The sequence below is a fragment of the Rattus norvegicus genome, chromosome 8, assembly GCF_021556685.1.
Source record: "Rattus norvegicus strain SHRSP/BbbUtx chromosome 8, alternate assembly SHRSP_T2T, whole genome shotgun sequence".
In the NCBI taxonomy this organism is placed as follows: domain Eukaryota; kingdom Metazoa; phylum Chordata; class Mammalia; order Rodentia; family Muridae; genus Rattus; species Rattus norvegicus.
This window is the reverse complement of record NC_141541.1, coordinates 61,890,013-61,903,341: the sequence shown is the minus strand read 5'-3', so window position 1 is coordinate 61,903,341 and position 13,329 is coordinate 61,890,013. Positions and strand designations below refer to the sequence as shown.

The 13,329-nt window shown below is 47.0% G+C and overlaps 1 protein-coding gene across 2 annotated transcripts in view; it reads right to left on the bottom strand.

The window, feature by feature from the left end:
- Slc35f2 (solute carrier family 35, member F2) overlaps positions 1-11,957 on the bottom strand; it is a 43,906-nt gene extending 31,949 nt beyond the window's left edge. For both annotated transcript variants that reach the window (NM_001395734.1, NM_001106822.1), the window contains 1 exon segment: positions 11,600-11,957. In NM_001395734.1, the coding sequence (NP_001382663.1) occupies positions 11,600-11,709 (110 nt within the window). In that variant the 5' untranslated portion in view covers positions 11,710-11,957.
- Positions 11,958-13,329: the final 1,372 nt, after the last annotated feature.

The window sequence follows — 13,329 nt, the reverse complement described above, 5'->3', positions numbered from 1 at the left end:
AAGTTAATACAGAAATTTCCCAGAAGCAAAATATATAGATCAGGAGAAGACTGTTTGCCTAGTATTCAAAAGTCTCTAGGTTTAGTCTCCAGTATTCAGAGCTGAGGTACCACAACGCAGGAGGCAGAAACAGGAGGTTGAGGGGTTGAAACGGGTATGAGAGACCCTGTCTCTAAAAACTAAAACTAAAAGTATAAACGAGGGACTTCTTTAAGAATTCAGGAAGTTCAGTAGGACAAGCGGTTCAGGACTGGAGAACTAGCTCAGTGGCTAAGAGCACTGACTGCTCTTCCAGAGGTCCTGAGTTCAAATCCCAGCAACCACATGGTGGCTCACAACCATCTGTAATGGGATCTGATGCTCTCCTCTGGTGTGTCTGAAGACAGCTACAGTGTACACACATATATAATATAAGTAAATATTAAAGTAAATAAGTAAATCTTTAAAAAAAAACACGTGGTTCAAAATTAATCCAGGCCACCCCAAGTCACAAGGAGAGAAAGTTAGCAGAAGAACTACACAGAGCTGAAGCCATGAAATACTGTGGTTACTCCACAGTACACAGCCATGCTTGGCTGTGCCTGCTTTCACCTGTGTTTGCTAGCCTACGTGAAAGCCAGGAGCTGCTGGGTACAATGTCACACACCTATATAATCCATTATAATAAAAGTCACACCTTTAATTCCATCATTCTAAAGGCAGAGAAATTCTGTATCAAAAAAAAATCAAACAAAAATCAAAACTATTAAAGTGTTCATGTGTGGCCTGTTTCTAGCAGTTCTAAGGTACAAAGCTGTTCAGTGGGTCCTGGAGGGTTTAATAGTCAAAAACTAATTTTAAAAGAACACACGTTTCCAGAGATATGCTTGATAAGACAGAAAAAAGTCACATGGGACAATGTGGGAGTGAGAGTTAGAGGACATAAGAGAAAGAGTTCACTTAGTGCCCCAGGGCACATTCTTGTTACTCTGCAGAGTAGTAAAACCCACAAGAACCGAGGTGGCGCCAGGCTGAGTGTGCTTTGTGTGTGGAGATGGGAGTGTTCTTGGGTCTTAAATGTGCAGTGAAGAATTTAATTGATCTCTTGGGGCTAGAAGCATGGCTTTGTGGTTAAGAGAACGTGCTACACAACCGTCAGGACCAGAGTTCAGATCCTAGCGCCCATGGAACAAGATGGGGTTCCTAAAACCCCAGCTCCAAAGGGCATGGAGACGGGGATTATTAGGGCTTCCTGGGTTCCAAGCCAAGAAAACTTGAGCCCTGGGCTCAGGGAGAGAGATTCTGCCTCAAAGGAACGGGTAGAATATGGAAGAGGAAGACACTGTCCTCTGACCTCTGGGTATAAAAGCACATACATCTGTACACACACACGCACAGACACATACATACACACCAAAGAAGTAAGTGAACTTTCCTGAAAAAAACAAACTGTTTTGATTTATTTTCTTTTTGTGTTGTTTTGTATGAAGTGGGGTCTTACTGTGTGTCCCCAACTGTCCTGAAACTCACTGAAGCTGGCCTTGAACTCACAGCAATCCTCCTGCCTCAGTCTCTCAGTGATGAAACTACAAAAGTATACCATAATGGCCAGCTAAGAATTTTAAATAAAATTTTGGTTTGAGTTTTTGGTTTTTGGTTTTACCAGAATCTCTAAGGTTAACACCAGATGGTCCCGCTAGGTAATTACATGAATTGGTTCACCCTGGAGAGTTGTCTCGTACCCGCCAACTCAATATTGAAGAATAGCTGCCAGATATTATGCACAGAAAAACTACCAGAGTGAGAGACACAAGGAAGCGCCATTCAGTCGCACCTTTTAAGTAGAAGAACAAGCTTGAAGCTTTCAGGAAAATCAACTTGCTTGAAATAAGTTCTGTAATGATCTCAGTAACAGAAGGAAATTTTCTAGCTTTTGTCACGAGGGGTGGGGATAAAGGGAGCTGTTTGATCAGTTGTGGCTGTTTTGAGACATGGTCTCATGAAGCCCTGGTGGGCCAGGAGCTGGCAGAGGCTGGAATGACCTTGAACTGAAAAGAGCTGCATGCCACCCTCCCAGTTTAGGAAGTGCTGGGGAATTGAACCCAGGTCCTTTGGTGTGCTAGGCCAGTGCTTTATGCACTCAGCTACAGCCCTAGTGGCTGTTTAATGAGCTTACCAGAGCATGTATCAAAACGGTTTCCAGGGATGGCAACTCCTCTGCCCATGTAGCCTCTCCTTCCAAACATTCTGTAAGCTGCCCTTCAGAAAGAGCCTACTCTTACTTCAGTCCCAGCTCTCACATCTTAACACATCTAATTAAAGGGGGAGAACCACACATAGTAGGCAATGATTCCCCCAGAAGATGGGCTATTAAGTGAAAATCTCAGTACCGAGGTTGGGATACCTTCCTATGTGTTACTGATCAGGAAACCCCACAGGCCCTCTAAACAACATATGCTACCACCATTGATCTTGGTTACCCAGGAGAACGAGATGACGGTGAGAGCCTATTGATGAAGACACGATCCACTTTGGTTGTAAGACAGTGAAATCAAGCTGGAACAGACCTGATGACCTTCTCTGGCGACTCCTTTTCATTGTGCCAGGGGGTGTGTGCTATGTGTGCAGTCTGTGGTGGGGAGGGAGAAGAGACACCCGTGGTACCCATTCAGCCAACCCTCGACACTACAATTCCAACCTGCAAGGCACGATGTGTGCATTGACGGAACAGAAGCATGAACAGTAAGGGGGTTGGCAACTCCTTTTACACTGAACTTGAGGCTAGCTCCACAGGAAGGAATTCGTGTCTGGTACTATAAACCTAGTCAAGAGTCCATAGCTGGGGAGGTCACTGGCCCCAAGAAGAACCTACTCCTGTCATTTTGTTTACCAGCACAATTGTCAAACTGCCTTCTAAACTGGTACAATTCTTGTACCCCGGCTGATATGTGCTGCCCTCAACCTTGGCTAGAGAAGCTTCTCTCTGTAGTGGTTAGCAGTTAACTGAGAGACTCATAACTAGTCAAAGAGCTGTGAACAAGTGTCCATGGAGGACTCAGCCCTAATAGGACATCTATATCAGTCCCATCCTTCAGGCTCAGGGCATCTTGGCAAAGGGATGGAAAGATGCAGGAACAGGAGAATGGGGGAAATGCTGCCTTCAGAACACGATATGGCTGCTGAGCTCATGAACTCAATACATCTACAGTTACCCATGTGACATCAACTCAACAACGATCAGTCAGCATTCCAACAGGCAGCACCTGAAGGACCCGGAGGGTTACTAATAACAAAAGCAGACGGGATGTGAAGGAGGAAGGGAGGAGCAGGGAATTTCTAGGAAGGAGTCGATCGTGCATATAATCAAGGTACATCATTCACACGTATGAAACTGCCAAAGATAACAAGTATTCTGCCTTTTAAAATGGGGCTTTATTGTTCCCATAGATCTCTCCTATCTCCAAAAAATGGGAAGAACCACTTCCATTTTGGATTTGTGCCAAGGGCAAAGAACTCCAGGCGTTCCAAGACGAGCTACAGCCTCTGCCCTAAAGGACTCTCCCGGGCCGGTGATAACTATCGTCGAGCTTTCAACCGTAAACCAGTGAGGATGGGAACACGTACCTTACAGGTAGAGAAGAGGGTATCCAACGAAGATGTGGGGGAGGGCGGGTGGGAGGAGGTCACAGCTACCATCCTAGTGCCGTCTACGAAACTCCATCCTTAAGCCTCCTCCATAAGAAGGCAGATAGCAACAGCACTGAGGGGGGAACCAAAGGACAAAGGATGGCGTGTCTCTGCCTCGAAAGTGAGCATCATTCTGATCGATGATCCAGGAATGGGAAGTGGGCAGGCGAGAGGGGGCCCTTGTACTTTGCATGGAGAGGCCTAAGCCCTCAGAAAGAGACAAATGCCATGTGAGTCCAGCCCATCACTAGGAGGCTTCTAGACAAGTCAGACCCATAGACGAAGTAGATTGGGCTTGACAGTGTGGCTCAGCAGGGAAAGGTGCTTCCTGCCAAGCCTTACCGTCGGAGTTTAATACTCAGAATCCACACAGCAGAAGGAAATGATTCCTGAGCTGTCCTCTGACCTCTATACACCTTCAGCTAACTAAGCGCGCGTGCGCGCACACACACGCACACACACACACACACACACAGAGGAGGCGGGGAGAGAATAGGTAGGTAGGTAGATAGATAGATAGATGATAGATGACAGATACATAGATAGATAGATAGATAGATAGATAGATACATACATACATACATACATACATACATACATACATACATACATACATACTTTTAAAGGAAAGAGGGAAGAGTAAAGGGAAAAGAAAGAACTGGGTGCTGCCAGGGCTCAGAAGGCAGGGGATAGCTTTTGTTTGGAATTTGGACGAAGGTGAAGGCTGCACTGTCTAATAATGTCTGCGAACAGCACACATAGAAGCAGCTGTAAAGGGAAAGTTCAAAGTCTGTACATTTTAACATCATTTAGAACACTGAAATTAACTGCTATGTGCAGGTAAAGTGGAAGAAGGGAGAAATGGAGGAGCGAGGATGTGAGTGGAGGAACCCGTGGTTCTCAGACTTGTATTAGCTGCAGCTTTCTTCAAACACAGAGATGAAATGTTGTTACCCAGAGCAGGTACTGAAGGAAAGGCCACCCAGAGACTGCCCCACCTGGGGATCCATCCCATTTGCAGCCACCAAACCCAGTCACTATTGCTGAGGCCAAGAAGTGCTTGCTGACAGGAGCCAGATATGGGTGTCTCCTGAAAGGCTCTGACAGAGCCCTACTGATACCGATGAGGATGCTTGCAGCTAACCATTGGACTGAACAGGGGGACCCCAATGGAGGAGTTACAGAAAAGACTGAAGGAGCTGAAGGGTTTTGCAACCACATAGGAAGAACAACAATATCAACCAACTACAGCTCCCAGGGACAAAACCACCAACCAATGAGTACACATAGTGGGATCCATGACTCTAGCCACATATGTAGCAGAGGATGGCATTGTCCAGCATCAATAGGAGGAAAAACCCTTGGTCCTGTGAAGGCTTGTTTCCCCAATGTAGGGTAATGCCAGGGCATTGAGGTTGGGGTGGGTGGGAATGGAAGCATCCTCATAGAAGTGGGGGTGGGGGGGAGAAGGGGAGGTATCGGAGAAGGGGGGCAAGGGGATAATATTTGAAATGTAAAGACATAAAATATCCAAGAAAAATAAAATTAAAAAAAAAAAAGAATCTCATCCACAAGATGGCAGCATGTAAAGGCTCAGCTTTGGACGTGCCGCCATCTTGTGGAGTTGCTTAGATCATGAGAGTGTGTGCTGGTTAGTTTTTGTCAATTTGACTAAACTTGAGTCACCAGAGATGATGAAAACAGGGAACCTCAAATGAAGAACTGCCCCCATCAGACTGACCAATAGGCACATGTGTGTGGGCATTTTCTCAATTAATGATTGATATGAGAAAGCCAAACCACTTCGAATGGTACCTCCCCTGGGCAGGCGGTCCTGAGCTATATAAGAAAGCGAGCTGACTAAGCCATAGGGAGCAAACCAGTAAGCAGTATTCCTCAGTGGCCTCTGCTTCAGTTCCCACCCGGGGTTCGTCCCCTGGCTTCCTTCTATAACAGATTGTGACTTATAAAATGAAATGAGCCCTTTCCTCCCCAAGTGTCTTTTGATCAAAGTGTTTATCACAATAAGTAAAGTAATTAAGACAGAGTTCATCTTTATGACTGGGACCGATGTGCAAAAGAGAGACTCCAGTTTGCTCTGTCACCATTTGCTCTGTCACCGCTTCTGATGTGCAAAGGCATCATGGGAAGATGGCCATCCACGAGGAGGTAAATATGCCTTCACCATACACCAAATCTGCAAGAGCCTCAGTCTTAGACATCCCACTTTCCAGAGCTCTGAGAAATGAATTCTCGTTCTTTCTAAGCCACCTAGCCTGGAATAATGCTGTTAATAAGTCAAACAACTAGCATGAAATCCCAACTCTATAAATAGCAATAGCAATGTATCTGTGGATGCCAGAGACCACCTAAGAAACCTACCAGGTCCCCTTCTTCACTTGCACCCCAGGGTAACATCTGAGCAACCTCTAGGGACTTGCAGGATATCTTTTGGTTTGTACATCATTGGTACAGGTGAAGGGCAGCATCCTAAAGCCCTGCCTTCAAGTATGATACGGTGAGGTTTCGGAACTAGTAAAGCAGGTTTCACTTTAGAATCAACTGCAACTCCTTCTCTCTCTGCCACTCGCCAATTATGTGATCCAAGCAAGTTACTCATCTATCCCGTCCAGTGAGAAGCCAAACTGTGCGGGTGTGTCCTGGGGCCGATGAAATGTAAACAGGGAATTCTCGGTGGATGAAGGCTATTGCTACCCTCTTGTTTTATTGGACATCTCTCTGATTCCTGTGTAGTGAGGTGACTGGTGGAGAAGATGAATGAGACCATGAATGGAAGCTGTAAGAGTCTGGATGACAGATGAGAAAGGTTTCAATTAAAGTAATGGCTGTGAAGGGCTGAAGGAAAGATGGCCTGAAGGAATATTCTAGAAGGGTTGTCAAGAATAAGTTTGTCAAAGAATAAACTCTGACAGCCATCTTCTCTGCTTTCAAGTCAACCTGGGAAAAAAGGGCAAAGAGAAGAGGATGAGCCCAGAGGTTGTCCAGAACTATTCTGGGGAGAGATCCTGGCCAGAGGCCCATGTAAAGCCTCTTGGAAGAGAGCTTTTAAAGTCTACTCTCTCCTCTCCAATGTACCACACAGACACCGTCACTGACTTCCTGTCCTTCGACAAATCCCTGCAGTACTGAGCAAGTTGTGAATCAGGTCAAACAGGTGCAACACCCATCAAAGCACTCAGCTGTGAGCTATGGCCCAGGCAGGGTTCTAGGCCTCCTCGAGCCCCTGTCTACTGTCGCCTGGCCATTGGTTCTTCTTCAGCACTCAAGAAGAAAACAAGACAACCCTCAGCACAGACCTGTGTTCTACGGGTGGAAATGGGAAGTTTTTGGGCACCGTGGAGCATAAATATATGAGGCAGTTAAAAACAAACATCTGACGTGCTTGGAGATACTTTTGATTGTAATATGGGGTATATGTTGAGGGGCAAGGGTGTTGTGTTGGCAGAGGCCAGGATTCACAGCTGTTCCCAGTGAGAAATTATTCAGTCCAAAATGTGCTATAATAAAGTATGTAACCGTGGACTTGACATTACTCCTGACTTGTAAGTCTAGGGGAAGCAGATAGTAATTAATTGCACAGTAGAAATGGGGCTGGAAGAATTTACAGAGACAGGTAGGATAAAGGATTACCCAGGTCCCCACAGCACAAGGCACATAAATGTCTCATTTCCTAAAATTCCTATAAGTAATGCCATATAAGTAATGCACCCTTCATTGGTCTAGGAAGATGGATCAGCAATTGAAAGCACTGACTGTTCTTCCAGAAGACACAGGTTCAGTCCTTGGCGCCCACATGGCGGCTCACAGATGACTGGAATTACAGTCCATGGGGACCCAATGCCCTCATCTGACCAAGAAGGCATGTTCCACACAGGTATACATTTACACAAAACATCCACCAGTCTGTAGGAAAATCAGGTTATTCCTATAGACTGAAGAGGAGTGCTCTGCACTGACAGTGACAAGGACTGCTCCTGTAGACTGATGGACTACTTACTACTGCTCGCCCCTCCTCCAGCCCATGCCTTCTTCAAGCTAATTTCCTTGCCACCCATTAAGCCAAATACTCAATAGTCCTCCAAACCTGGCTACCTCTTTCACACCTGGAGGATTCAAGTTTCTCAGCTGCCTGACCTTCGCCCTCCTTCATACGGTGACCTTTGGAAGGCAGCTCTGTTCACTACTGCAGCCCAGCACCACTGCAGAACTTTGCACTTACAACGACTGGTAGTTACCACAACTCTTAACGCAATTTCATTATGAGCCCTCTTGAAAACAGAAACTAAGTCATTCCTACTGCCACCACTACAAATATTTAAGGTGTGCTGAGTGAAACAAAACAAAATAAAACCAGACCAGCACCGTGGCACGAAAATACAATGAAAAGCTATGCCCTCAGTAGCTTATCATCTATTCGCTAAGGGAAATGATAAGCTCATGAAATATTAAAGTTTTCTGCTAGAGATAGAAAGTTGGCCATCGTGAGGAATGTGTGTTTTGAAACATGAATAAATGAAGGTCTCCGTTCCAGAATATACACTATGTGATAGTGTACAAATAGTAAGTGTGTGTCATCGGGCACTTCTGGAAACCCCTGGCTTTAATTAAAGTGTATCACTTGACTTGAGAGCAATATCCAACAGAAGTCCAGCGAGGAGCAGAGTCTATTTGAGGATATTTGTGGTCTACCGCCCTGATTGCTTCAGACAGTAAAGTGCTCGCTGAACTTGTGGAATGAGTAATCAAACGATCTGATACCTTTTTCTTTTTCCTCGTCCTCCTCCTCCGCCTCCTCCTCATCATCATCACCACCACTATCATCGTCATCCTCTTGCTCCTCCTCGTCTTTTTCATTTGCTGCTCTGGGTGTCTATTGGAAGCCTTAAGCTCATTCAAAAGTGCACAGACATGAAATGCTTATAAATTGTAGTGCTAAAGCGCCATTAACACCTTCAGGCTTTAAGAGAGAAGAGGAACTACACCTCATTCCATTGATTCAAGACCAGGGAAAGCTTGAAAGAAGGAAACAATGTTTATATCCTCTTCTTCATTGAGACAGGGTATCACTATGGTTGGCCTTGACCACCCAGGATGCCTTTGAACTTTCCACTCCGCCTACTGAGTGCTGACACTGCAGGCGCACACCACCATATCAGTCTAGCCGCATGGTATTCACACTTCATACCCTGAAGGGGGTGGGTATGTCAAGAGTTAGGGTCACCTAGAATGTACACTTCACATAAAGGAAATGACCTGCTCTAGGCCCCTAACTTTTCCCTGCATTTGGAACCCACTTGTCAAACAAGGTATTCCTGTTTCTTTTGGTGAAAAAAGAGAAGGGGGGGGGTGTTGTCTCTAGGAAGCTACAAACTATTTTTCTATATCCTATCTTCTCTCCATTCCCCATGGTTCCTTGGCCAGGAAGGTTAGGAGTTCAAGGCTAGCTTCAGATAACACAGAAACTTAAAAGTCTGCGTGGTCTACTTGAGACCCTGGAAAACAGCAACAAGAAAGAAAGTTGCAGATCTGTGGCCCTCGGAATAAAGATGAACGTAGGGAAGCAATCAGAGTGTGGAGGAGAATTTCATCTCAGGAAACAGATGCACACACCAGCAAACCCAAGCACTCAGGAAGATAAGGCAAGAGGATCGTTTTAGCACAAGAGTTTGCAGCCAGCTGAGGACAACAGAGAGACACTTATGAAAAGGGGGTATGGGAAAACTAAAGACAGAATAAGAGCGAAGAGTGTTTATGCTTATGCTCAAGAGTCCAGAAATATTGTGAGCTTGGTTCACTTTTCCGGCGTGCAATTTTGGGATTAGGAAAAACAAATGGTTTATAAGCAAAGAAAAGCAGTAAGGGAAGAACGTTATCATCTTTTAGCTGTCCCCATGCTAGGGGTTCTGCGGACTGCACAAGTGACCTTAAGTGATGCTAAGCAGTACCCTCCGAGGGTATGTAAGATACCCACAAACCACCACCACACAGAGAAGATAGGAAAAGTCCCACAGGGAGGGAGGTGCACAATAAACCTCACCTCAAGGGAGAAGAAATCTGAAATGCGTTATAAAACATACTCTCCGAAAAACACTACGGATGAAGAGAAAGCCATCTTTGCTCGTCCTCACTTCTTGCTGAGCTATCCGCTGGATTCTACCCCAGCCTAGGGTCACTGGCACCTCCTCAGTTACCACATGTTCCCATTACCACGGAGTGGAGAGCGCGGACGGTGGTAACTTGTCTGTGCAGGACTCTGAAATGGGCCAGGCTGTGAGGTCAGCCAATGAATCCACTCGAAGCCCTACAGGGTAAGCAGGTTGTGGGGAGGGTGGTATAGAAGCCTGCTGATACTTTTTTTTTGCACTTATTTATTTTGTACATCCGTGTATATGTATGTGTGTGGACATGCATGCTGCAGCACACGCCTGTAGATCAGAGGACAATTTGGGGAAGTTGGTTCTCCTTCCGTCTCACATTTAGGTTCTGGGTATTGAACTCAGGTTTGGTGGCAGGGGCCATTAACCACTGAGCCATCTTGCCTTCTCACCTGCGCGCGCCCGCACGCGTGCGTGAGCGCCTGCGTGTGTGTGTGTGTGTGTGTGTGTGTGTGTGTGTGTGTGTGTGTGTGTGTGTGTGTGTGTGTTTGCTATTGTTGAGAACTGAACCCATAGGTCTGACCCAGGTGGAGCATGAATGCTCTCACTGTGTTGTGGTACTGCAATGACCCTCAGTACCAATCGTGAACGCAGAGTTCTGTGGCTCGTCCAAATCAGCTCTCTTAAAGATTTGAATTCCAAGTTTGCATCTTGGGTTATGCCACTGTATCATCTCCCTGCTAATCAATTACTGCCGAATTATAATGACATTACACAGCTGTCGGAGAATGAGCAATTTGGGTCATTTGCCCCTCTGAACTGAGCATCTATTTAAAACTATGCTTATTTACGACAAAAAAAATGCATGTATACACATTTATTGATCAGCTCTGAAGGTGAGATGCTTTTCAAGGACATAGCTTTCAAAATCTTTCAATTGAAATCCATTGCCCAAGGTCGATGGTGGCACATGCCTGTAATCCTGGCATTCTCACTATCCCCAAGTGAATTGCTTAGCCTTATGTTTCCGCACCTGGAAAGTGGGTCTAACAATAGCGCCATATACTAAAGCGAAGAAGATGCGGTGATATTGTCTACATAAATGGCTAAGCGCAGTGCCTGGCACGAAGTAAATGTTCAGTAAATGGATATCATTATTTGGATGTTAGCCTTTGGTATCTCCAGAATTCAAGTCGCCCAGTGATCACAGAAAGCTTTCCCCAGAGTCGCTGCCAACTCTTTAAGAACATCTCTACCTACAGCTCAACAGAGCACAGTGACATCAGCCACCTGCTTCCCTGGACCAGATCCCGGAGGTGGCCATGTCGCCTCGCTCAGGCCCCAAAACCCGGCAGACACTGTCTCCGGGTTCGCAACAGCACAAAACTTAACCCAGCTTTCTCACTTGAGTGAACTCCAGTTGGAGGCGATCACCAGGCTAGGTGGGCACGGATCCCGATCTGAAGGAATGCGGGCACCGAGCCAGGAAGGGCAACACTTCCACCTGCCAAGCGCTAGGTTGGGCAGCGCCCCTCCACTGCATCCACGGTGACTCCCACCCTGTCACAGGGAAACGGGGGACCTCTCTCACAATGCCAATCTGATGAATTCCCCGCGTACTCTCTGAAAAACCAGCATTGCCACGGTTTGGGGGGTGGGAGCACCCAGGTGAAATGCGACCCCTTGGGTGCCTTGAGAGCGCAAGGAACCGAGGTCGAGGAGCCGCTGCCTCCGCTCCGCAGACACGTGCGCGCGGGTAGCCAGCGGGTCCTGCCTGGGGCCCCGCCACCCAGGCCCGTTCCGCGCGCTGCACTCACCAGGTGAAGAGTTTGCCTCGGATCCTGCTCAGTTGGCTGCCGATACTGCCCACCGTCCCCAGCGCCCGGGGCTCACTGGCCCTCGTGCTAGCGGGCGACTCAGCCTCCATGGGGTCCCTACGAGCCTCGCGTGTCCGGAACCCGGAGAAGTGCTGGGGCCCGGAAGACAGGAGGCGGTGCCTGTGAGGATAGCGCGGACTCGGCTCGCGCCCTGCCTTGCTCTCCTGCTGCGCTCGCTAGTACGCTCGCCTAGGTCCCGGTACTCCTCCGCCCAGCTCTTGCGACAAATCGTTAACTGTCAAGCCCTTAAAGCCAGACAATGCTTTTGCAGATCGCCACCTGGCACCTTTGGGAAGCTGGAGGAGAAAGGGCGGGTCTGTTTTCCCCGCTAGTGTCAGAGCTGAGTAGGGCTTAATGTAAATTTAAGATGAGAGGGTTGGGCTTCTTCCTCCCCCACCCCCTGTGGGTGGAGTTGATTTGGTTAGTTTGTGTGACCTAAGGTCTCACTCTGTAGCCTGGACTATCCTGGAACTCTCGATATAGCCAAGGATAACCGCGAACTCTCAGCAGTCCTCCTGCCTCAGCTTCCAGAGAACTGGAACTTACAGGTCGGGGCTATCACGCCCGGCGCATTTCAGGGTTTTATGGTTCCTTGTTTGAAATCAGCAACCTATAGGTAACCGGATAAGAGATGTTCTTGGCTGGTTTCCAGGATGTCGGTACAGACAGCGAGTTAGTGCCCTCTTGAACTTTGCTAACTGGAAGAACCACTGACCCCGCCTGTGTCCCGGTCTCCCTCCTCCTCCCTTAAAAGAACTGAAGAAAAGCTGTGGTTTCTTTTCCTTGCAAAAGGAAGATCGGGGAAGTGTGTCTCTGTGGTGAAGGCCGAGGCAAGCCTTGCAGAGGTGCTGGGTTGCCTCGCCACCCACAGCGCTGTCCTGGCCTTGACCCGGGCCACGCCTTCTGGTGCTTGGATAGACCTAGAAGGAACGAGAGGGAATTAAAAAAAAAAAAAAATGGATGGGAAAGTTCCTGGTTCTTGCTGACAGAAGCAAATCTGTAGTGCTGATTAAGCTTTTTTCCTGAAAGAGACCAGGCACACAAAAGAAAAGGTGTTGGGACCGATCCCCACCTCCTCACCCTGACCCCAGCCTCCTCCTTTACTGGATAAAGGAACGCTGTAAATGGTAAATTCTAGAAGACTGTGTGTGGATACAGAAGACCAGGTAGTTTTGTAGAAGACACTAAGAAAAACCAGATTTTTTTTTTGACTTTTTTTTTTTCTGAGCTGGAGACCGAACCCAGGGCCTTGCGCTTGCTAGGCAAGTGCTCTACCACTGAGCTAAATCCCCAACCCCGAAAAAACAGATTTTTAACCAGCTGGTAACTCATGCTTTTAATCACAGCTCCTAGGAGGCTGAAGCAGGAGCATTGCCTTAAGTTCGAGGCTAGCTAGAATAGTGTGAGTTCTAGGTTAGCCTGAGCTAAAATGAAAGCAAAAACACGAGGTGGGGGTAGGGGTGTGTGACTCAGCCCATAAAGGTAGCTGACGCCAGGGTTCAGTTCCTGGAGCCCACATGGTGGATGCCGAGAACAGATCCCTACCAAGTTGAACTCCACATTTAAGCAATGGCACACACAAACACAATCAATCGAATCAATATAACAAAAAAATGTTTATTAAAAAAGGGAATAGGTTTTGAAAAATGTAGCTAAATGGGCCTTAGGTT